The sequence below is a fragment of the Cricetulus griseus genome, chromosome 2 (genome assembly GCF_003668045.3).
Source record: "Cricetulus griseus strain 17A/GY chromosome 2, alternate assembly CriGri-PICRH-1.0, whole genome shotgun sequence".
Classification (NCBI taxonomy): domain Eukaryota; kingdom Metazoa; phylum Chordata; class Mammalia; order Rodentia; family Cricetidae; genus Cricetulus; species Cricetulus griseus.
In genome coordinates, this window is record NC_048595.1 from 85,972,852 (window position 1) to 85,999,275 (window position 26,424).

The 26,424-nt window shown below is 44.9% G+C and overlaps 1 protein-coding gene across 6 annotated transcripts in view; it reads right to left on the reverse strand.

Annotated features, from left to right (window-relative positions):
- The window catches only part of Palm2akap2 (PALM2 and AKAP2 fusion), a 332,065-nt gene that overhangs the window by 8,996 nt on the left and 296,645 nt on the right, over positions 1–26,424 (reverse strand). For 5 of the 6 annotated variants that reach the window (XM_027403043.2, XM_027403045.2, XM_027403041.2 and 2 more), the window contains 2 exons: positions 22,191–24,639; positions 5,490–5,668 (listed from right to left, as the gene is read on the reverse strand). In XM_027403043.2, the coding sequence (XP_027258844.1) occupies positions 5,490–5,668; positions 22,191–24,639 (2,628 nt within the window). The remainder of the gene's footprint in view (positions 1–5,489; positions 5,669–22,190; positions 24,640–26,424) is intronic. The other variant, XM_027403042.2, reaches the window with a different exon arrangement.

Here is a 26,424-nt window from a genome sequence, read left to right on the forward strand (position 1 = left end):
GGACCGCAGGAGTGTGCTGCCTGCTGCCTTCTTGGGCTCTACTATAGTGCCCCACTCACAGTCAACCCTCCATAAATTATGAATTGGTTGAATGAGTGGCTCCACAGTTCTGTATACTATAGAAATGAAAATTTACAAAAAAAGAGAAATACAGAAAAAAAAATTTTTAAAAATAAAAAGTAGGACTAGAACTAGAACTTAGGGTAGACAGTGTTTGTTAGACATGTGTCAAGCCCTGGATTCAATCCCAAGCACACATGCATATGCATGCATGTATGCATGTATGCATGCATGTATGTATGTATGTGTGTATATCTGTACAACATTTTAAATTTTTTAATCTTGGGGGTCAGGGAGGAGACAAGAATTTCTCTGTGTAGCCCTGGCTATCCGGGAACTCTCTATGTAGACCAGGCTGGCCTCAAACTCACAGAGATGCTCCTGCCTCTGCCACCCTAGTGCTCTAGTGCTGGGATTAAAGTCATGTGCCACTATGCTGGACTTTAAATTTTTTAATTTTTAAAAATGTGTATGTGTCTTGGATTCAATCCCTATTTTGTGGTGTGTGTGTGTGTGTGTGTGTGTGTGTGTGTGTGTGTGTGTGTATTTACACACAGAATAATACTGCCTTTTAAAATTGTTTAAATTTTTAAGTTTATGTATGAATGTGTGTGAGCATGTGTATGTGTATGAATGAATGTACACATTCATCAAGTGCCTACAGAGGCCAGAAGAGGACATCAGATCCCCTGGAGCTGGAGTTACAGGAGATTGTGACCCACCAGATGTGGGTGCTAGAAGCCAAACTCCCTGTTATCCTCTCCAGGAACAGCAAGCATTCTACACTGCTGAGCCATCTCTCCAGCCCCACTAAGTACTGCATTCTTACAGCACATGTATTTGTGAAATTTGTGTAAAAGGAAGTTGTATGGGAAAGGAGAAGGTTTGGGGAAAGGCTAATGCTTAGCTGAGCTTTCAAAACAAAAATACAGTTTCCAAGACGGAAGAGAGGTGGGGAGAGCCTGGGACGGTTTGCCTTTGGCAACCATCATCCCACATCCATAGCACAGAGCTCTCTGGGAATCCTGTTAAGGCTAATAAAGGACTAGTCCGAACCACGAGCTCAGCCTATAGGGGTGGCACTGTTCATTCTGCTGACCTGACCAGAATGTATTTGCTACTTGTGCCTGAAGAAAAAAAAGAGTCTACACAGCCTGCCAATAATTGCCCTCTAGTTCAACATCTTCCAGATCCAGGGGTGACAACAGTCTTCTCCAACCCCCATTCCCAGCACAGCACAGCACAGCACAGCAGTGTTCACTGTTGTGTGGACTCCAGCATGTGAGTCAGCGCCCCAGTTCAGAAAGGCCAGGCACAAAATACACGTGGAGCGAAGGCATTCTTCTTGCCACTCTTATTGAAAACAGCAGGAGACAGCAAACCACGACAGTGTGCACAAGGATCAAGCATGCATCAGGACCCGGACAGACAAGTTGAAAAGTACCTCGGAAGTCACCTTGCAAGACAGTAACTTAGAGGTGTACTGGCAGAAAGGGAGAAAACCAGGGTTAGTACATGGCAGAGACACAGTCACAGACGCCCCCTCCCTTGGCGGCTGGGCCTTGGCACCATGCCAAAAGTGAGTAGGAGGGCAAGAGCTTGCGGGTACCATTATACAACCTCTCCCAGTGTTGCTTCATCTGATATTTGTTTATTTAAAAGTCTGTATCTCTTGAGGCAAGTAGATACTCTACTACTCATTAATAAAAATATCAGATAAGCCAGGCTTTGTTAATTCAAGATGTTGTTTTCATTTTCTGCACACTGAATTAACAAGATTTCATCTCCCCCATTGTGGAACCAGATACCCACCACCAAAGACCCAGACAGCCATTCTGGATTTGATGGATTCTGTAACCAAATAGCCTTTTCATTTCCCGTGGGCTTCTCTGAACCTGTAACAGCCTTGTACCCCATTGTGTCATTATAGTAAGACCCCAATAATAGAATGAAGAGTGGAGGACATGAAGGGACGGGAGAAGTGGGGGGAGGGGACAGGTTTGTGGAGTCAGGTTCTCTAACCCTGACCTGAGGATGGCACCACCTAACTAAAGAGACCACAGCTTCCTCCATCAGAACCTGGTGGGTCTGGATAAGATTCCAAGCTTGGGTTGGTCCTTGGATGATCATTTGAGATCATTATTTAGGACTAGTGTGGGCACATAGGAAATGGAAGTCTTTTAGCTGCTAGAGACACTCACTGGGGATAACACAGAACAAGGTTGCCAGTTCAGACGCCTGAAGACTGCTAGGAGTAGTTTGCCCAAAAAAAATGAGTTTTTGTCATGTTCTTTGTCACTGAGCTTTTTTTTTTTTTTTTTTAAACAAATGAGGTCATCCACAGATACTAACTTCCTGTCACTCCTCACATGGAGCCTCCCACATAGACATTCCCCAAAGGTTCAGTGTTTCAATTTCCACCTGTCATCAACTGAGCCCTCAAACAACCCCCTTGTTCCCAGAAGAGGAAGACAGTTCAGAAACACGGCAAAGGCCACCAAAGGCAGTGTGGCCTTCCTAATCCCTCCCTGGTGAGGATTCTACTAGCTAGGGGACAATCAACTTATCCTGTACATGATTTCTTTTTTCTAATTTATATTTTGCATCAGGATCTCTAGCCCAGGTTATTCTCAAACTCCCCAGTAGCAGAAGATGACCTTGAACTTTTGATGATCTTGCCTCCGCCTCCTGAGTGCTGGGATTGCAGGCATGTGCCTCCATTCCCAACAGTTTATGTAGTGCAGGAGATGAAACACAGGGTTCCAGCATGCTAATCCAGCACTCTACCAATTAAGAGAAATCCTCAGGCACTGACTTTCATAAAGTGGGGAAACTGAAGGACTAGGCCCTTGAACTGTGGATAGCATTCCAGAGACCATCATTGCTCTGATGTGTTTTCAAAGGTGGCTTCTAGTCTTCAAAAGAGCATACAAAAATGCCATCCAGGGTGATGCCACTTGACAACTGACCGTGCCAGCATGAGCTATAGGAGGCTCTTGGAGGGAAGAAAATCCAGAAGCCATGTGTCACCCTAAGAACAATGTGTGTGGATGGGGCCAGGAGAACAGAATTGCATGACCTTGAACAGAATCAACTTTAGCTCCTCGAGATAGGGGAGGCGCCAAGCAACCCATCTCCTCCTCATTATCATTCTGCTACATGAGCCAAGGAAAAATGGAGTCAGGGTTTGGAACCAACTTGAGGTGGGGGAGTGGCAAGGGTGAAACTTTTTCTCCCACACACAGAAGCAGTAGAAAGGTGCCCTACATTAGAAGGGCTAGGAGACGTGCTAATGGGTGGTTTGGAGGTCAATTTTGGTTGATACCCATATAATTTCTCAAGAAGCAATTTGAGTATGGGTTTCTGAGGTTTGGGTCTCTCTCAAAAAGGGGGCAGGGAGGGGAACAGGAGATTGGATAGATTTTGTCTTATCCCTAAGAATTTCCAACAATTGACAGATTTTGTTCTATTGTGTTATCAGGAAAAGTTCAAGACACCAAGCCCAGTTCAAATAATAATAAAAATAAACTGATTCGCCAGTAGGTTTCTTCCTTAGCCAACATGGTTATTTATTTACTTGGGTGGAATAGATACAGGAGGCCATTAGCACATTAGAATGCTGACTCCAGGCTGCTTCATTCATTCAAAGAAGAAACTGGGGCTGGTTGGCATTTCTTAGGTGGGTGCCTGAGTGTCTGTCAGTGTGCCTGAAGGAGGGATCTAATGTTCCGTCTATGTATGACATGAGTGTCTCCTTCCACTCTGTCCCAGGTAGATCTTGACTATGTTATCTTCCTACTTCAGCTTCCCAGTGTCTGAGATTACAGACCTATGCCACCAGGTCTGGAAATGTATTTCCCTATGTAACACCCGCACTCCAGTGCAAAAAGTATACACAAGAAATATAGAATGCCTTTAAGAAGCCATTTGCCTGCATCACGACTTAAGGGTCCATGACTCTTTGGCTAGCTTCCAGCAAAGCTGCCAATGCACACTGTTGAATATCAGGGAGAGAAGAAACTGATGTATACTGTTGAATCTTGGGGAGAGAAGAAACCATATGCTGCTAAGACTGCATTTCAGACTACAATTAACAACACCTAAAGAGGGACTGCCCAAATAGGGCTGCTAACATGACTTAGTAGACATAGGCTGCTGCTGGCGACTGCCCAGTGAAACCCGGTACAACCGTCTGCAGCAGCTACTCAGGCAGGGCTCTAGCCAGAGCAGCCCCTTGGCCTCAAAGGGTAGCTAAGCAAGCGTTCTTTCATGACTTGGCAGAGGATGTATGTGTGTTTTCATCTTTTCTTTATCACTCTTATTGAAAAGTAGCCTACAGCATTGGCATTCCTCCCAGGAACTCTTGAACTTGGGACTATCCAGCCAGGACATGAAAGACACTGAGTTGGCAGAGACTTCCTATTGTGAACCTCAGAGCATTCAAGTTGAGGGTGACTGCATACCTTTTCCAAACTGGGATGCTCTGAAGAGTGGAAGGGGATGATATACATAAACACACGGGGACAACAGGCAGAAACTAGATAGTTTTATCAAGCCAAGCTATTTGTGACCTCAGTGTAATGGTGTGGGGGTAGTGGTAGGGGCCTTTGATAAAAGACAAAAGGCCAAAGCCAGACAGTCTAGAGTGTTTGCATGAAACCTGGGGCTGCCCCCAGGCTCGTGGGGGACCATTCAGCACATCTCTTAAGTCTCTTATTGGACAAGGAGACCACAGAGCAGATGATGAGTTCCTTCATCATGCACATGACCAGCATGTGCAGTTCTGAGGGTTGAAGGTAACTGGGTAGCTGTGTGGTTTTTAGCTGTCATTTAAAATGGCTCTGCTAAAATGGCCCCAGACATACTTAGCGTCTTGTGCAGTGGGCAACACATAAGGATTGGTAACAGTAGTGATTCTGAAGCCTGAGGGTGCTTCCACAGGGTGTGCAAACTTCTTCACTGTATTGCACAGGTACACTGTCTTCCTCCACACCCACTATGTCAGCCTTGCCCGCCACCTCAAGCTTGACTTAGCCACCAAACAACCAGTTCTTGATGAAAAATATTTTTGTGATATGAAACAAGACCACAAGACCCTCAAGGCACATTAAACCACTTTTCTTTTCTTTTTTTCTTTTTTTTTTTTTTTGAGAGATAGGGTTTCTCTGTGTAACAGTTCTGACCGTTCTGGAACTCACAGAGATCCTCCTGCTTCTTCCTCTCAAGTGCTGGGATTAAAGGCGTGCACCACCACCACCACCACCACTACCCGGCCTAAACCACTCTTGTGAAAAAAAAAAAAATAGGTTTCAGATTCATGATGCAAGACAGCTAGACAAATGCACACGTATCCAGGTCTGAACTAGGACACAAGCATACCACACTGACAGTCACCCTCAGAGAAGAGAAAGGAAAGGAGGAAAACTTACACTACTATCATCCAATCTCTCGCGCCTTTTAGATTTGTGTGTCTCATAGTCTTCCATGAGGGTCTGCATCAGGTTCTTGGGCCGCTGGGTTCCGGCAGCCTCTTCAGGGGCTAAGTCAGGCTGCAAGCTGGGACCTTCAGTTGTGGGGGATGGAGGAGGTTTGACTTTCTCTATTTTCCCTGAAACAACATGAAGAGAACACCCTTTCTAAGCTTGTCTGCTCAGAGCTGCTATTAGAAAAAGGAAAAACTGGTTCACACACACACTTTCAAAATTGAGAGACAGAGTCATGGTTAAGTGGAAGGGTTTCGTTCCAAGATCAAACATTCAACACACATCTCAGGGACACCAGATCTACAGAGTCAGTTAACTCAAATGGGCTCGGCAGGCACTTTGCAACATGACAGGCAGGCAGACAGGCAGGCAGGCAGGCGGGCGGGCGGGCGGGCGGACGGACGGACAGGGCATTAGCTCCAAGGCTATGGAGACATGAATTCTCTCAGATCATATCATAAGGCTGTCAGAGGTGGCAGTGCCATAGAGACCAACTTCTTACAGGTGAGGAAGCTGAGATTCTACAAAGGCCACCTGAGCTGAAGATGGGCTCCAGCCCTACTGGCATCCTCTCTGCCCTCTTTATCAGAGGTAACCAATTATCAGCTGACCTGTCCTAGTATCGAAAAGTCTTTGAATGAGAATGAGACTCCAGATTCCCAGGAGACACCAGTCTTAATTGGGCAGCTTCTTTCATTTACCTTACCTGCTAAAGACCCACGGATGCCTCTAGACTTTTTGGAATGAAGGAATGACAACAGAGTTGGAAAGGTTAAGATTTTTAGCTCTTGAGATTGCCCCTCAGGAGTGTCAGGTGGAAAGATTAGTGAAATGGTCAATTAAACAGTAGTGTGGGGCCTCTAGGCACATTCTTCAAAACCATCAGCAATCTTCAAAAACATGTCAGACAGACAGACGGATAGACACTGGATTCAAATGTCCAAGGGATGTGTATTCTATCACAGATCACAACAGTAGGTTGTCCAAGGAGTTGGCACCTTGGAGACTCACTTTGTTTTTTAAGACAGTATCTTGCTGAATGGTGGTGGCCCACGCCTTTAATCCTAGCACCCAGGAGGCAGAGGCAGGAGGATCTCTGTGAGTTTGAGGCCAGCCTGGTCTACAGAGCTAGTTCCAGGACAGTCAGAGCTGTTACACAGAGAAACCCTATCTCAAAAAACCAAAAGACAGTATCTCATGTTGCCAAGGATGACCTTGAACTCATTAATATAACCCAGACTGGCTTCAAAACTCACTTTTCTTCTTCCGCCTCTCAGGTGCTAGGATTCCAAGCTTAGCCATAGTGTCTGGTTTACACAATGCTGGAGACCGAACCCAAGCAAGGACTCTACCATCTGAGCACCTCAGCCCCCAGAGACACACTTCTTTTTTTTCTTCTTCAGATTTTTTTATTTGAATTAGAAACAAGATTGTTTTACATGACAATCCCAGTTCCCTCTCCCTCCCGTCCTCCCCTGCCTCCCCTCCCAACTAAAACCCTACCTATCATATATCCTCTCTGCTCTCCCTGTATGGTGAGGCCTTCCATAGGGTATCATCAGAGTCTATCATACCCTCTGGGATAGGGCCCAGGCCCACCCCCATGGAGACACACTTCTTACGGGTGGGAAATGTCTGGCCTTCACTTCTGGATCAAAGACATGCAAGGGTTTTAGTGCCACAAACTCAAATGCATCTCTAAGAAGGTGCAACAGTGAACGGTTTTCTTACGATGCCCTTTGTGGATGGCATGGTTGGGGTCTGCAACAAGAAGTGTGAAGCAAACACACTAAAAAATAAATGAGTCTGTTCATATTCAAAAGTTGGAGTGAAACCCCAATTCCTTCATCTTTTCCTCATTTCACATCACAGATGTCTAATGTGACGGCTGTCATGTAAAAGGACTTACAGGGAGGCTTAGTGGGAGAGTTTCTGGGAGGTGGGAGGGGGCAGGAAGCTGCAGCTGGAACATATGGAACTGGAAAGCCCAGGGGTTTGTTGTTTTTTTTTTTTCAATACAGGGTTTCTCTGTGTAGCCCTAGCTGTCCTGGAACTTGCTCTGTAGACCAGGCTGGCCTTGAAGTCAAGAGGTCAGCCTGTCTCTGCCTCCTGAGTGTATGACCATTGGCAAAGCCCAGGTTTTAACTCTTGCTGTTCCTGGAACTCTCTAAGTGGTTGGAGACAAGCCTCCTTTAAAAGATCCACTTTAACCTTGAGCTAACCATTCAAATTCTCTCTGTTTTAATTTCCATGTTTGTGAAAATGAGTGTTTGGAAGGGGTGGTCTCTTTGAGCTTTTCTAACTCACTGTATTGATTTCAAGGTATGAGGGGGAGGCATGGAGGCATGAATCACATTTGAGGAATAGGTGAAAAGTAGTTACTAGCATAGCAGAACAAAACCCATCCCTGAAGCAGGAAGTAGTACCAGCGATAGTCGCTAGAGGGCGCAGGGGTAGCAAGGCTAGCTTAGTATCACTGAAGGAGCAGCCGCCAAAGAGAGGCAATTGACAGAAGAGGCTTCAGATGATATCCAAAACCAAGAAAGGACTGTCACAATCCCCAGAGACAAGAGAAAAACTGTGTCTCATTCCAAGACTTCTGGTTATCAGCCTTGGCATTTTCAAAAGATGCTACCTTGGTCAGCCTTCTCTACTGGACCCTAAGACTGCCAAGCATCCTCTGTGATTCAAGTCATGGCCTTAGAATCCAACCTTAGGGGGCTGGAGAGATGGCTCAGAGGTTAAGAGCACTGACTGCTCTTCCAGAGGCCCTGAGTTCAATTCCCAGCAACCATATGGTGGCTCACAACCATCCATTATGAGATCTGGTACCCTCTTCTAATGTGCAGATATACATGGAAGCAGAATGTTGTATACATAATAAATAAATAAATAAAATCCAACCTTAGGAATCACACAAGTCACTGAAAGCTGGAAAGGGACTGCTCCACAGCTGACTTGTTCCTCAGGGTCCTGAGTTCAGTGTCATACTTCTCCTCCAGCACTACATTGTTCGTGGGGTTGTTACATGTCTGCCCAGTCAGTCACATTAATCTATGGCCTCATGAGGGCCCTCCAAGTTTTGTGACCTAGGGGACATATCCAAGGAGAATCCCCAAACCTGTGGACTATTCTGGGTGTTGTGCCCAACCTGTGGACTATCCTGGGTGTTGTGTATGCCTCATGCATCTCACTGCTCCAGTATCCCCTGCTTCTATCCCAGGCTAGAACAAACCTTGCTCTTGAATTTGTCTATTCACGTGGTGAATGATCAAGTAGCTGTTGACACCCAAAAATGTCCTCCCCATTCTATGATTAGCATTCTGCCACCCAGATTCTCTCTGGACCGGGCCTTCTCACAAAATGGCTCTCTAGAAAAGACCAGTCTGGATCTCTGAGAAACCATGCCAGAGCAGACCATGCCAGGCAGAGCTCAGGGAGGGCCTGTGTTGGTTTAGGCTGAAGGCTGGGACTTACATTTACAAAGCATGGAACAGGTACAGTGTGACATCTGCATCTGTCACAAAGAAACCAACAGGACAAAATCAGCCCAGGAGTCTGAGGAAAGGAAACATTTCTACCTTATTTCATAAACATAATCTTGCCTAAAATGATGGAATAAATTTGAACCTCACATTTTGAAGATAATTGAGGGCAGGCAGCTTCATACGGCTGTGTTGACTCCTACTGTCTTAGCTATATGAAATAATCCTCAGAGCTAAAAATGAATCGACAGCATTGCACAAGCAAACTTGTCAAACACTGGGTTTAAAAAAAAAGGGGGGGGTCGCCAGCAAGATGGCTCAGCAGGTGAAGGTATTTGCTGTCAAACCTAATGACCTGAGTTCAGTGTCTGGGACCCACAGAGTGTAAGTAGATAAGTGACAATTGTTCCCTGACCTCCACATCTGCATCATGACATGCACATACCCACAGCCACTGTGGTAGTTTGAATGTAATTGGCCCCCTTAAGCTCATAGGGAGTGGCACTATTAGGAGGTGTGGCCTTGTTGGTGGAAGTACATCACTGTGGGAGCAGGCTTTGAGGTCTCCTATGCTCACATTACACCTAGTTCAGCTAACTTCCGGTTGCCTGCAGGACCAAGATGTAGCTCCTTCTCCACTCTCATCTCCTTCTCCAGCACCATGTTTGCCTGCATGCTGCCATGTCCCAACAGTGATGATAATGAACTAAACCTCTGAAACTGTAAGACAGACCCAGTTAAATGTTTTCCTTAGTAAGAGTTGTTATGGTCATGGTGTGTCTTCACAGCAATAGAAACCCTAACTATAACCACATACAATAAATATGTATCTATGTGATGGTTTAGATAAGAATTGCTCCCACAGGCTCATATATTTGAATGCTCATTCTCCTGAGAGTGGCACTATTTGAAGGAATTAGAAAGATTAAGAGGTGTGGCCTTATTGGAGGAAGTAAGTCACTGGGGATGGACTTTGAGGTTTCAAAAGCCCATGCCAAGCCCATGGTCTTTCTCTCGGCCTGTGGATCAGGAAATGGCTCTCAGTGACTGTTCCAGTGCCTGACTGCTTGCAGCTGTGCTTCCTGCCATGGTGATAATTGAGTAAACCTCTGAAACTGTAAGCAAGCTCCCAATTAAATGTTTTGTTTGTGAGAGTTACGTTGGTCATGGTGTCTCTTCACAGTCTCTCTCTCTATATGTAATAAATAATTTAAAAGGTGTGTTGGTGTGTGGGAGAGCCTTTATGAGACATCTAGATTCTGTGTTGATATCTAATAAATGAGTGGGAGTACAGATCACTCAAATTCGTTTAACAGGAGAACACTGCTTCATAGAATTCCTACTGATATCAGAAGGAAAATGGTTCAAGAAATACAATTCTTTAATGTATACTAGTTGACCAACTCCAAGAAAAGACTTGGCACAAGTTCAGCCAATGTCTAAGCAAAGGCATAAAACTGTATACCAGAATTTCCTTTTTTCTTTTTCATATTTAAACCAAGTTACTTGCCTGTGGAAGAACAGTTATAGTGGTCCTATTTAGTAATGGAGTATTATTTGGTCACTACCAATCATGTTTTGCCATGAATTCAGAGGAACAGTAAAGGGGAAATAAGAAAAAGCAGGTCACAAAAGCAGATTTACTTAGAGCTTAAATTGGGTGTGGTGGTAAATTCTTGTAATCCTATTATCACTAGGGAGGGAGAGGCAGGAAGCTCTCAAGTTCAAGGCCAGCCTGGACTCATACAGTAAGAACTTGTCAAAAAAAGAAAGGGGGCGGGTATGTAGCTCAGAGGCAGAGTGCTTGCCTCCCCGTTGTGTGAGGCCCTGGGCTCCATCAAGGATTGCCTGGACTTAAGTAGCACTTCCCCAGGCACTAGCTGTGGGGAAGAAGGCAAACAGGAAAGACATGGGAAATCAAAACCAGTCAGCACCAGATACTGTCCATCAGCAGCAGAATAGCCTCCCCTGGGATTGCCCAGCCCTGACCCCTGAAATCCACCCCTGGTTACATTGCCATTGTTAGGTCAAAATACCTGAACAAGTCTCACTCAGCTCTTGTGGCTCCAGCCAGCACTTCTCACCCTGCTCCCTACCCAAAACCTCTCCCTCCCAGTGGTGGGGCTTCTGATCCCTTCCCTCTGTTTCTGATCCCTATATAACAGCATTTTGGACCAGAGGTCTCTTGCTCTCTTGGCTGGCTCCACTCCTGAATCTCTCTTGATCTGCTTGCTCCCCCACCCCCACTATTTCCTTCCCCATGGCCTACTTCAGTCTGATGCCCATATTCAGTCTGGTCTCTTCCAGATATCTTTCCCTCATATCAGTAATAAAACCCTCTCCTCAACCATACCTTGGAGCAGTCATGCCCTCATTTTTCAGCCATACATGGCGATCCTCCTGTCTCAGCTTCCCAAAATGCATCTGCCTCAGCACAAATGAATCTTAAAATTTATAAACCAGATTTTTGTTTTGAGAGTCTCATATAGCCCAGGCTGGCCTTAAACTTCAGATTCTCTTGTTTCCACCTCTCAAGTGCTGGAATTACAAAGGTGTTCCATCACACTCAGCTTGGAAATATTTATTTTAAATATAATCAGTTCCTGCAGAAATAAATGGATCAACTTGCTTATGTTAACCTTCACACACTCAAGAAGTTTATGAATGTCAAAACTCACAGCTGCAGCACAGTGAGGCAGGCTCCGAAGCTAGAAGGGCAATAGAATTTCCCAGTGCTGTCTCCCAAGACAGGCAAAAGCAACCAGAAAGTCTGAATGTGTTTCCTATGTGTACCAGAAATAGTTAAAGCATCTCCTCATCCACAGAAGGCGTCCATGCTTGGTTGTGCTTTGGGGTTTCCCTTGGGTAGGCTGTATTGACAGGAGGCAGAGAAAAGAGTCTGTAATTCCTCCTACTTCCAGATTTGCTGGGAAGGCTATGTCTGCTGGGACATGTCATCCCTGACAACTCAAGTCTTCCTCAGGACCATCCCTAACTTCGAGAAAGCCTGGGATGCAGACTCCAGAAGTTTAGATGTCTTCCTATAAGTATGTAAAGCAAAAGTTTGAATTTGGGTGATTATTGCAGCCTATGTCTGTGGAGTCTGCGATCATAACTCAAAGATCCTTTGTTTCTAACATTTCTCAAGAGAAAAAGCTATCACCCACTTGAATTTAAAAAAACCAAACCAAACCGAACAAAAACACCCACCAGATGACGTGAATGGGCTCTTTTCTTCACACAGCTTAGTGTGAGTCGGCAAGCATCTAAAGCCACTCAAGCCCCCAGAGAGCTCAGAGCTGCACTTTCCACTCCCTTTCTTCTTGGTGAATGACCAGCAACCCCCAGCCCCCAATACAGGCTTGTGTGCCTCCTGCTGTGACGCCCAAACACGCCCAAACCGAGAGTGTATCTTCCTTCTTTCATCTCTTCCTCTGAAGGCGCCAGGTGGGAGAATGGGATAATGGGGACTTTTAGATCATAAACATAGTCAGGCATAAGAAACACCTGGAAGGTGGAATATGTCTGAAGAACTGTCAAATGCAGTTGTATCGAAGTAAGTTGGAGCAGGGGGTGAGGAACTCCTGATTCTGGGGCAACTCCGAAACTTACTGGAAGGAGGTGAAACCCTAGGAGAGAGAAGCTCTGTTTCTCTGAAGATGATGATTTAAGATGCAATTAGAAAATAGAGATGAGGCCGGGGTGGTGGTGGTGCACAACTTTTATCCCATCACAGGGTGTCTCTGTGTAACCTTGGCTGCACTGGAACTCACATGGTAGCCCAGGCAAGCCTCTGACTCAGAGATCTGCCTCCTCCCAAGTGCTGGGATTAAAGTGTTGTGTGTCCTGAGATTCTCTCTTAAAGAGGTAGGTAACACTTTCATGGTAGTATGTGTAAATTTATTGCCACCAAGTACATTTTAGCACGGACTCTGTCATTCTTTGGTTTTTGACAAGGTTATGGAAAACTCCTTCCCAAAGTCAGGTTTTACATTGGAAACCTTAATTCTAAGGAAGTTCTCAACTAGAAGTGAAAGTGACTCAAAAAGCATGGTGAGGTATTAAAGTCAAGGTCATGGCCAATGAGAAAGAACAGCTCATCCAATCAGTGGCTCTGCTGGGCTCTCTAGTCCTTTTCTTAAGCCCAGCAGCAACCATAAATCAATAGTAACAAACCTTAAAAATATTTTTAAAGATTTATTTGTGTGTATGAGTTTTGCCTGCATGCATTTATGCAAAGCACATGCACATCTGACCTTCAGAGATCAGAACTGGGTTTTTGATCCCCTCCAACTAAAGGTGAATGGCTGTGATCCAACACGTGAGTGCTGGGAACCTAACCGGGGTAGTCCAAAAGAACAAGTGCTTTCCACCACTGAGTACCACTCTGGTCCAGTAATACCGAGTCTTAGGAGCCTTTTATGTACCAGAGACTGTCTTAAATTTTGGGCAAGGTTGTTATTATACTATTCCCATTTTTACTGTCGAGGAAATAGTAGAGGTGAAATGAAGTATTCACAGAGCTAGCAAGGAACTGAACTTCAGCTGTGACTCCAGAAAAGTGACTGAGTCACTAAAAGCACCTATCTTCCTTGACTAGTTCTTTTGTATAATTCATAAATTTATGTTTGGATAATGGGAAAGAAGAAAGAGACTGGTGCTGTCCAGGAGACCAAACGTCAGATGCATACGACTTTGAAGGTCAAAGCCAAGAGAAACAAAAGAGCATGACCTAAACTGCAGATGGATTCTTTGGATCTCTCACAGTCTGACTGATACTTTCTCCTCTGCTCCCGCCTCCTCCCACTCCTCCAGTCAGTCTTCCACACCCTCAGAAGAAGCTTATTCACAGAGATCAAATGCACCCGAAATGCCAATCTCCTTGGGAAGAACACAAAACTAGTAAGAGTTGCAGTCATATCCTGTCCAGGCTCCAACAGTCACGGTCGGGACATCCTGCTCCCAAGCTGGCTTTGATTAGCTCACATTTCTCAACGGGGACCTTGCAAGAATTAGGCCTTTGATTCACTTCCTCTTTGTAAGATTAAGACTGTAGACTTTCCTTATTTGTGGCTGAGTCTGATTCCTGGGAAAGAGTTTTCTTAATTCCCAGAACACAGAGTAGCCATGTATTTGTTAGCAATGAGGAACCCATGTGGTGCCACCCACAAGGTATGAGCACAACCAGGAAGAGGCAAGGCAGATACCCAGGATCAGTCAGCAATAGAGATAACACAACTTGAAGATGGATGAACTGGCTTCCATAGGAAGGAGTTAAACTGAAGCGAAAGGGTTTGCTTTCTCCAAAATGGTGTTATCTGAAAGCCATGATCATGTGCAGGCTTGTCACACAATAGCCTGCAGTCTAATCCTTCTCAGGATGGAGAATGACAGGTTTGAGCATGATAGTTACCTTTTTCAAAACCTTTGAGAGTAAGGTCCAAAAATAACACTGCATTTGTGTGCATTTTTCTTATCGATTCCTTTTGAAATGGTGCCTACTTAATAGAAAAGACATTTTCGGGGTTCAGATCGGTGAAAAAACAGAGAAGCTCAAAGGAACAGAAAACACAGAAGAACAGAGAACTACCAGTGACCAAATGTCATTGACTTCAATCTCAAAACACCAAGCATGTCTTCAGTGAAAGGAGTGAACTCCAACCCCTGCTCATCTTCAGATTAATCCAGTTCTTTTGTAGATTTGGGGTAAGAACCTGACTCTGGCTAAGCATCTTCCTGTGAAATGAACTGGCAGAGAAAACTCACAAGGCAACCAGCCTAGACAGCTAACATGCCCCATCTGCCTAAATATTTGGGTAGTGCCGGGAATTTACACTATTTGTAATTAATGCATTGACATTAGTTCTGAAAACACCAAGCCACCCAGATCACCAGGGTGCTTCATCTCTACATATAGGCCATTGATAGCTTAGAACTACATAGATAAATGAATGGATGGATGGGTATAGATAGATAGATGATAGATAGATAGATGATAGATGATAGATAGATAGATAGATAGATAGATAGATAGATATGTGTGTGTGCATATTTGTGTGTACATATCTGTGTAGGGAGACACTGTAACCACACCTCCTAAGGGCTGGCTGCAGGTGTGCCTGACCATGCCCCTCAGGGTGTGGTCAAGGTGATGTCAGGGTGATGTGGGAAAGGTTTAAAGGGATAGCCAAGGCACATGGTAGCTCTCTTTTTCTCTGCTGCTTCAGCTCACTCTGGTTTCCTGTTGGTTGGCCTTTACTCATTAAAGATATCCTGACCATTATGGGCTACACATTAGTCATTCACCCTAATACATCTGTGCATATAGCCTCATGTTTTCATATCATTTGTATCTTAAAGGGCTACTGGGAGCAGTAAGTGGCAAATGGGAAAATAAGAATGAAGTAACTAATATTGCATACTGCTTTTAAGGTCTTGTTAAGTTGTGGCTAGCATGGTTAGATTTACTCAGCAAAGAATGTTCAGGAAACAGAGCAATGGACACCAACCACCTGTTGGACATTCCACATAAAGCTTATGCTGTTTCACACAGCCAGCTGGATGTTTCTGGGCTGTCTAAACTGGGCTTGCCATATTTCCTAACAGCGAGGCTTCTTCCACTTACAGTCTAGGAGAATCTCCTGAGCAGCTGCCAGTGGGGGCGACGAAGCTTGGCCTCCTCTGGTTCTTTTAGCACAGAACAAGCCACCAGGCTCCATTGCACAGGTATTGTTTTTAACACCCATCAGTACTTTTTTCTGTCTACAATTTTATGACATTTGAAGATAATAAAGAAGAAGGGGTAACAACCCAGTTAATACTTTTTATATTAAGGTAATGGATCATTTCATGCAGAACTATAATTCTAACTGACAACAATGTTCCCTCTAAATTTTTCTTTGGGTGGGGGGCATGTTGAGACAAGTTCTTATGTTGTTCAGGCAGTTCAGGCTGACCCAGTAATCCTCCTGTCTCAGCCTCCTAAGTGTTAGGGTTTCAGACACACGTCACTAAGCCTGTCTACATCTCATTCTATGCAAGGTGTACAGTGACCCTAATCCTGTCACACCATTAAGAGACATGGGCAGATACTCCAAGCAGTGAGGCTCAGTTCACACCTACTTTTTTTCCTAACCACTCCCCATAATATAACACTTCATCTCGAAAACCAGCCAGCTTGCTGTGTCAAATCAACATCTGATGTGAAAACAGAAACTATCAGAAAACAAAGTCGCTCATCACCTCCCTGAATTACCCTGACATTCTTAGAACCTGGAAGTGAAACCTGGGTACCTTATAATAGATACAAGCACTGAGAACTGTCTGTTGGCCTCCACAATATGCAAAGACTTTGAGGAGCTCTTATCGCTGGAGTTTTAAAAGATGCTTGTGAACCGACACCCCATTCTCTCAAGGGTATTTTACCTTAACGTATGGGCTTCCCCTTCAAATCAGGCCCATACACCTGTCAAGGGATATAGTGGCATCTTGTCTTTTTTATTCTCTGTTATTTCCCTCCTTTTTTGGGTATGGGGATTGAACCTATGACCTTGTGCATGCTAAGCAAGTGCTCTACCACTGAACTCCCCCAGCCCTTTATTCCTTATTCCTTATTTATTTTGATAAAGGATCTTGTTAAACTGCCTAAACTGACCTCTAGCTCACTCAAGCACAGGCTTTGAAGATGAGGTCCCCTGCCTCAGCCTCACAGGCAGATGGAATTATAGGCCTTCATCACTCTTATAAAAGGGGGGAACCCTTCCAAACATCTTTTCAACACCTAGCTGATGGAGATTTTTAGCTAACAACAGGAAGAATTTGTACATCTCTAGCATACACAGTGGATTTTATCTGCTTATGGTTTTAGGATTCAGATACAGCCAGTATGATTTCTACCAGATAAGGGATAAGTCATTATTTTTCATCACCTAATATCATTAATCTGATCTGAATCACACAGAAAACCAACTGAGTCACTACTGGCAGGAAACATGACATGGTGCAGAAGAAACCTAGCAATATTTCATTCATAAAACCTATGTTGAAGCCAGAAGTACTAACCCACAGATAGCCAGAGTAATGTGTCAGCTTCCTTCTGGCCAAGCAATACTCCAGAGGTTTCCAGGAGCAGAGAGAAAGAAAAGTGAATTTTTATTCACTTTAATTTTGGTTCCTCTCTTCATGCTGTAATTCTAGGAAGCTGTGGTGTCTTTTCTGCATATTCTGGCTATAAATATGAAGGCATGGGGCCTATGTGCATCATATTATGACTGTGTTCAGTGTGACAACAAGGCCAGGACAGATCATACACTCAGATAAATTACTGTCCCTTTGTTTTTTGTTTTTCGAGACAGGGTTTCTCTGTGTAACAGCCCTGGCTGTCCTGGAACTCACACTGTAGACCAGGCTGGCCTTGAACTCACAGAGATTCACCTGCCTCTGCCTCCTGAGTATTGGGATTCAAGGTAGGAATCATATCTGTCAGTTACTGTCTTCTTCTTCTTTTCTTCTTCTTCTTCTTCTTCTTCTTCTTCTTCTTCTTCTTCTTCTTCTTCTTCTTCTTCTTCTTCTTCTATCAAATTCTCTTATTAATTTTTATTTTATGTGCACTGGTGTTTTGCCATGGGTGTCGGGGCTCCTAGGAACTGGAGTTAGCTACAGACAGTTGTGAGCTGTCATGCGGGTGCTGGGAATTGAACCAGGGTCCTCTGGAAGAGCAGTCAGTGCACTTAACCACTGAGCCATCTCTCCAGCCCATTACTGTCTTTTTAAAGGGACAAAAATGAATGCTGTGAATAAGACATGGGGAAGGAGATCAGCAACCACACAGAAGAAGGTTCTAGAGAAACTGGGACCAGGTTGCTGTAGATCAAGAGCAAACAGGGGACCCTGGCTTCTTGTAGGGCAAACCCAATCCTGGTAGGGAAACCTGATAGGTACATTAGCTAGGGGATCCAGACAAAGTAGCAGCATGTCCTCACACTGAACAATTGTTCATGTGGTAGAAGCTGGGGACAATAGGGTGAGAGGTTCCATTGAGAGACTGAGTGGAGAATCCAAAATATTCCTGCTGTGATCTGGTTATTTGGGAACCTCATGCATCCACTGAAATGCAGTTACCAATGTATGCTTTTAGGAGGGAGCTTTGGGGAAGTGATATGACCATGAGGTCTGAATTAACATGGGTGGGATTAATGTCCTTATGAAAGAGGCCACAGGGATCTAGCCATCTTCCTCCTCACCACCACTTGAGGACATCAAGAGGGGTTCCATCTATAAACTAGGATATGGGTCCTTGCTAGAAACTTAATCTTGGACATCCCAGTCTATAAAACTGTAAGCAATAAATTTCTATTGTTTGTAAGGTACTCAGCACAAGGTGTTTTGTTATAGTGGACAAAATGGTTCAAATTATCCATTGACCATATGGAATTTAGAAAAGGTTTTATAATGAAACAATACAAGGGGGGCGGGGTAGGCAGAGTTGTCTGTGACTGGTAGTTGTGAGGGAACTATGGTACCTGTCTTCCATGTAAGCAGAAAGAACCAAGATGCTCATAGGCTGCCAACTTCTGGGTATCATCATCACTTGGCTTGAGCAGTAGCTCCCAAGTTGAGGCTGAAATCAAGTGGTACAAACACTATTCTCCAGGACAGGATGCTTAATTGCCATCCATGTCAAGCCAGCTCTCAACCTCAATTTCAAGTGAATGTGACAACTGAGAATTGCCAGGAAAAGCCAAGTTCTTGTGGCTAACCACAGACAAAAACTTTCCCCGACAGTTTTCTTGCCTTAAGCGCTCAGCTGGCTCTGGCCTGTGACCAGAAGGAATTAAAAACCCATCAAGGATGTCCCTGTGTTCTTCCTCCTCCACCTCCCTTTCCTTCCCTTTCCTTCCTGAGCATTTCAGTCCAAGAGTCATTAGGTGGTCTAAAAACACGTGAAGCCTGGAGAAGGATGGGAGGATCCACCGTGAGTCACAGCAAGGTGGACAAGGGACAGCAGTGACACTTATAGGGTCTCTTTACCAAGGGGAAGGGGCACATAGTGATCACCTAGAAATTAATACTGGTATATGATTTGATGAAGAAAACAGGAATTTGGTTAAATGGTGTGGTTAGAGAGGCCTAACAAATAACATATTGAGGGTATCAAGAAGTTGTAACTATGGAAAGAGAAGCTGTAAATTTGGAAAGGGAAGTGTTTTGTAGAACAAGTTCCTCTCAACAAAACAGCTGACATCTGCATCAGACAAGCTGTACCTGCTTGCAGAAGGCCATTACTAATGAGTATGTTGACTGCTCCCTCAAAGAAGTGGGAGTGGGGCAGTCACTGAGCTCTCATCTGAGATTCCCACTACTCCCTCTTGCCCTTCCTAGGCATTTGCATGCAATTCTGCACACAGCCTCCAGATCTCAGGAGTCTCTAGAATACATAGACTTGGGAAGGCTAACCAAGGGAGGATTTTACACAGCTATGGGGAAGCTATCATCCAAGCTAGGTAAAAACTTTTCAGAGCGGCAGCTTTGGGGTCAATATGCTCCAGTAAGCAACCTTACACTCTTGCTCTGTAAACAACTTCAACAGACTCATAGGTTCCTAGGGTGACCTTTGGTGAATTGTCCTTGATTTGACCTTGGGAGCTTATAAAGAAGGGGTAGAAATGGTCTGTCTCACCAGGGAAGAAATTCTTATGACAAATGTGGACAACCCTATTAAATAAGAATTTAAAAATCCCTGGGTGGGTAAAATTACTTACCATGCACCCCTGCGTTTGGATCCCAAGAACCTGAGCAAAAAGCTAGATGCAATAGTGCTCATTTGTGTTGCCAGAATCTCTACAGTGAGAGATGGAAAGCAGAGATGGGAGAACCATAGGGAAGCCTGCAAATTGGCTAGCCTGAGGTATACTATCCAGAAGCAGGAACAAGGTGGAAGGTGAGAACTGATTCCTGAAAGGTATCCACTCACCTCGAAATATGCATACCATGACAAGAGCATACTCACAGTCTGTCTCTTACACACACACACACACACACACACACACACACACACACACACACACACACACACACACGCAAACACACACTCACCAATTTTTGGAAAAGATGCATGAATCCTTGGTTTCATAGATAGATAAATAGATGACTAGATAAGATAGACATACAAGTAGATGTTTAATCTCCAATTCTGCCTATCGAGGCTGCCTGTAAGCACTAATAAGTCAACATTAATGTGTATGCCAATCTTGATGTATACATCCTGTTCTATAGTAAGAGAATAAATGTTCTTTGCTCTTTGAGAGTAAGACTGATTTCAAGGCTGGGAAAGTACTGGGTAAAATGGAGCATCGTACAATAACAGAAAGTAAGGAAGTGTTTGAAGAACTGCTTCTCAAAAAGACGAACAAGTGACCTGGAGGGGATTCCCATTGCTATAACTAAACAAAATGAGGGTCAAAATAACAAGATGAACGATAACAAACTATTGAATGTAATGGGATTCCATGAGACTATATTGATGTAAATAAATTCTAGACTTTGAGTCTGATAAGAAATAGGATTCCAAGGTCAGATGTGTCTAAGTAAAATATGTATTATTTACAAAAGGAAAACATAGTTTCTCTGTGAGAAGCCTTACAAACACTCCTTAATCAAGTGATCAAAAGTAATATTGAATGGTCAAAGCTACGATCTGCCCATCCTGGAAGAATCTAACACCATGTGCTACTTGCTTAGACACTGTGAGGATGCAGCATCAATTTGGTGGTCCTTCCCTACCAAAGGTGAAATGTAATCATATAAAGCATCAGAAAGACGCAATGTGGAGTGTGCTACAAAACTTGTGCAGTAGGCCATTGTGGTACCAAGTGATTCTCAAACAGCCCAGAATAAAAACGTATTTGTACTTTACATGAGAGCTTTCCTTTATGTTTGAAATTATCTCAGAATTTAGAAGTTAATGATAGAGTGATTGATCCTGTGCCATTGTAGATTCATGGAGGTCAAAGTGTCAATATGAAGGAATTGAGAACTAATGACTCAAGTTAAACAGTAATTACACTTTAACGTAATGCTTCTCAAATTGTCTTTGATGAAAGATCAGTTTCCCCACAAGTCCACTGTAAAACACATAATACACTTGGGTGTCAGGATGGTATGGAAATTAAGGTCTGCATTTATGTCAGCATGAACCATAACAATGCACGGACTAGCTCTGACCACACCAAGAGAAGCACATCTCTAATGTAAGATGAACAGATCTCCAATTGCTATCATATCCACATGGGAAACAAAAGCTTCTGATCACATTGTTAGCCACACTGGCATCCACAGCATTGCCCTAATTGATAGCAGCCATCTATACCAACAATTCAAGAAAGGGGCTGCTCAGACAATGAAGGGAGATTAAATATGGCCCTTTGACTTGTAGTAACTTCACTTTTCTACATGGACAAGGATGGATGAAGAGGACCTAATTCCAGAGTAAACACATGTATAGCCTGAAGTTGGGAGGTTGGGGAAACATTGTTACAAAATGTCTGAGAAAGACATTGTAAGGCCATCTTGTGGTGTGAGCATCACAGAGTAGACTTAGAAACCATGATGGGTATCATGTCACACTGGGTGGTATCTTATGGGATCACTACTTTATATACGGTCTATCATTGATACGATCACATAAAGGAAGCCAGAGAAGATGGACGGAATATCTGCAGTCTGTAACCCTGAGTCATGACCATCACTGCTGGGAAGAAAGCCGGCATCCTAAAAGGGGTTGGTAGAACACACTCCTCAAATTAGACGGGTTTAATTTAAATCTAGCTTTTGGAGGTCCAGTTACTGACTTGAAGACACAGATGGCACATGGGTGCACTCTACCAAGATCTATGCCACACTTGGCCAAGAAGCAGCCCTCCAAGTGAAAAGAAAAAAAGAGTCTGTACAATAAATCAAGACAAGGCATACTGAGAGGCAAGGAGCCCCTGAATCCACTGAGAAATAACAACCACCACCTAAGCTTAACATGTTTACAGTGGACACCCTAACACCCCGTTGCTGAAATTCTCCTGCCACAGGCATACTGGAGGCTCTACACATAACTGTGTGAGCAGCAGTTGCTCTGTGTGACACCTGGGTACAGGATGCCGCTGTCACTCACCTGGAGCAGTCTTGTAGCAGGTGGTTCTAGAAGGCAGCGATAGGGCATTCTTGGCCCTGGGGCTCGGGTTGCTCTGCGCCACTTGTCTCTGCCGCTTCAGCTCCTCTTCCCTTTCCTGGGCTGCTCGGATCTCTTCTTCAATCATGGACAAAGTCCGCTGCTTCCTTGACCTCAGTTTGAAGGGCCCAACCATGACATCAGACTCTTGCGTAGCCAGGAGGGAGGCTGTGCTTCTCAGCTCAGCTGCCTCTGAGTACTTGCTGAAATAGCCTCCTTCAGGCCTGCTCGCTTCCATGTTGACTGGCCCACTGGGCTGCACAGCTGTCAGTGGCTGGGAGGGCCCCTTTTCCCTGAGTGCCTTGTCCTCCACAGGGAGGATCTTTGGTAATACATCCCTTTTCTCTTGAACGGGAGAGGACACCTGAGGTGGTGCAAACATGCTGTGGGGTTTCTCAGAGCCAGAAGCCTGGCTTTCAGCTTCCTCCATTGTTGCTTCAGGTCCCTGCTGTTCTGATCCCCCCTTACTAGTGTGCAATTCAGCCTTATCCGCCTGCTCAGCTATGGCTTGTTGAATGGCATTCTGCACCAGGAGCCCAGCCTGATACTCTAAGGGGTCGTCAACTGATGGAGAATCTCCCAGTGTGGAGGAAGGAGAATAGAAGCCATGATCGCTGAATGATTTGGAGATCCCTTCTCCACCCTCTGAGGGGTTGTCTGTTTGGGGAGTCTGAGACAGAGAGAAATCAGCCAGTGAGTTCTCCTGAAGGGCAGTGGGTGTCTCATTGGAAGCCCCACTGTCACTTATATTGTCCATGCTAAAGTCATTGGACAGAGTCTCTAAAACAGTGGTGTCCTGAGACCTCACCGACAATTCATCCAAACCTGAGTCCAGCTCCTCTTGGGTCAAAGATACGTTGACGGATCTTGAAAACTGGTCCAAAATCCCATGATCTTCATCCTTGACTACAGTAAGAACGGCCCGGGCACTTGTGAACTCTCCATCCTCTGCCCACAGCTTAGACAAGGGCCCACGTTTGGAAGGCTCACTGTATGGCCCTTCCTTTCCCTGAGTGGCAGTGCTACCTGGGCCTGCTCCTGCAGACGGGCTGTCAGAGACACATGACACTTTCTGCCCCTTGGCTGCCTGTGTGCTACTGTCTTCCGGAGGTGTCCCAACAGCAGCTGGTCGCAAGATGGTTGGTGGTTTGTCTGAGTTGATGGATCCAAGAGGTCTATAGAAAGGCTTGATGGAGAACAGCCTTGGTGTGCTCTGGCCCTTGGCCAATGGTTGCCTGGAATTCTCCATCAGCTGGAACTGTTTGCGTGCAGCAGAGAAGTCAATCTGCTCGGTGACGACATCCTCCTTGGTGTGCTCAATGCCATCTAAGTGTTCCTGAGGAGCTGGGGCTGTGCAGAGCTGAGACAGGGGCATTTGCTGCTGTTGCTGCTGCTGCTGCTGCTGCTGCTGCTGCTGCTGCTGCTGCTGCTGCTGCAGCTGTAGCTGTTCCTGCTGTGCCCTTCTCTCTTTCCGCTCCTTGTATTTTCTGTGCGACTCCAGATGTTCCTCGTCCAGCTGTTCCTCGATAGTTTTTTCCTGGGGGGGATTCCACCACTTGGCGGCAATGCCAGGATTCTTCTTCACAGCCTGACTCCGAATGAGCTCCCTCCGCTCCTTCTCCAGCTCTAGCATCTCTTCGGAGGGCCTCACTTTCCGCACGCAGAATTGCTCCTTCTCGCGTTCATCCTCCTCAAAGAGCTTGGAGGGTTTCTTGTCCTCGTGGAAGGCACGCAGCTCAAACTTGGCCTCCTTTTTCAGTGTGGTGAGCGTGAACTCCCCATCTCGGGAAGAGCAGTGGGAGCTGGTAGAGGAGCTGGGGCTGGCAGGTGCCTGCAGGCCGTCCCCCAGCAGGCCTTGGGGCTGGTCAGTGGAGTGTCCATTGGCTCTTTCTCCTTCAGCCATGGTGTCAGAAGGGCTCCTACTGAGCTCAATGTGAGGAGGCACCTGCCTGCCAGATGCTTTCTCAGTGGGTTCTGCCTGGGTAGTGGCAGGCGTATAGGCAGGTGAGCCCAGGCCGCTCACCAGTCTGGCTGCACCAGGCTCTGGGGAGGAGATTCCGTTGTAAGTTCCATCCACAGAGGAATCACAGCAGTTGGCCTCCAGCACCTCATCTAGATATTGGATCTCTCTGGCGACATCATTATCTAAGGACTCATGGTGATCAGTGAGGAGGCCATTGTGTGAGGGCGAATAAGAAGGGGAAGAGTGGTCCTTGGAGTGGGGGGTAGAGGTGATGCCAGGTACACTTTTACATTCTGCCACAGACACCTCAATTTCCATGTTTTTGTGATCTGGGGAGAGAGAGCTGGCAGCAGGCTCCAGGTGAATGTCACCACAGTTGTCTTGCTTGCTTCTCAGCTGGTTAGCATCCTCAGAAAGCTGGGAAGGCTTCTAGAATAAAGAGAAAACATGAGTAGGGGTTAAATGCACATTTCTGGATATAGATGCAAAGAAATTCACTCCTAAGTAACAGTTTTTACTGCCACCTTCCTTTATTTTATGCTGGTGGGGGCTTTGTGCATGCAATGCAAGTGTTTCCATCAAGCTGCATCCTTAGCCCTTCACTGACATTCTAAAACCATGAAAGCAAAACCATGTTTCATAAGGTGGATGTCAGTACCTTCTACTCATACCATGAAGAATTACAGAACACACTGAGGATATACACTTGTCTAGCATGCAAGTCACCCCACCCCCTAGGTTCATTCTCCAGCACTGGGAGGCAGGAGTAAAAAAATTAAATAACAGGAATTTTCAATGTAGAAACTTATTGGCAGATATTCAATTCCAGTAAACATCAGCCAAAGCTGGCTACCTCCATGGAAAATGATTACAGAAAACACAGATCAACCAGGGAAGGCACTGGAAGGTGAGAGTCACTTCCAACCTCCAGTTTCAGCTAGCCAGTGATGAACTACAGGAAAAGCAGCCTGTCCCTCTCCTCTCTCTCTCTCTCTCTCTCTCTCTCTCTCTCTCTCTCTCTCTCTCTCTAACTTTAGGAAGGAAAAGTGGAAAGTAACAGGAGGGTAGTGGGAGCACAATAAAGTTAAAAAAAAAAAATCCTGGCTCTACTGAAACACCTCAGAACAACTGCAAAGGAAGACACTATACTATAAAGGAAGAGAACCAAAAGGCATTTACTCGATGATGCTCATTAGACAGGCAGGATTTGTATTTTGTAGAGCAGTTGAAGTGAGCAGCAACTTTAAGCCCCAGGTGACAAGCACTGTCCTAAAGAAAAGTGGGATTTCCCGTGCTGCTCATGGAGCATGAGTTTATTCCAGAGTTTACGTAGGGTGAAGCCAAATGAAACCCTTGACTCTATTGGAGCCCTGTTAGTCACTAAAATAGAAGTGCCCTACCTATCTTCCACAGCACTTTCAAGGAACTGCTTTTTGGGGTTTTTTTTTGTTTTGTTTTTGTTTTTGTTTTTGTTTTGTTTTGTTTTGTTTTTGACTCCTGCATCAGCTCTGTCCTTTTGTCCTAAGCACTTCATAGCTCAAATGTGCCAAGCTGATCCATTGACAGCTCTTTCAAGAACTCAGAAATTGTGTCTAGATCACAAATGAATACTTCAGGAGGTAGAAGCAACTGGATATGAAATGTTGAAAACCTGAAAAGAGCATTTAGCAGTACATTTTTGCTTTATCAAAAAAAAAAAATGGGCTTTGAGTTAGAAATGGCAACACAAGTACTTTGTCTTCTGTCATCTGTTAAACTGAGATTAAAACAAACAAACAAAAAAAGATAGGGGTTTGAAATAGCTCAGTCAGTACAAAGCTTGCATGAGGACACAATTTGGGGCCCCAGAACCAATGTAAAATAAGCCAGCTGTGGTAGCACATGCTTGTAATCCCTGTGCAGGGGATGCAGACATGGGAGGATCCCTGGGGCTGTCAGGCAGCCAGCCTGGCCTAATTTGAGAACCCTAAATCCCAGTGAGCAACTCAAAAAAAAAAAAAAAATTCAAAGGACATGGGAATTTGACCTCAGGCCTTCACATACTTTCTCATTCACAGACACACAAACATATGCCCAAATGATAACTGTGGACGGTAGCTCACCCCTATAATCCCAGAATTTGAGAGACTGAGGCAGGAAGGCTGCCAAGAGTTTAAGGGCAGTCTGTGTTACAGAACAAGACCTTACCTCAAAACAACAAAAGCTACTTTTAAA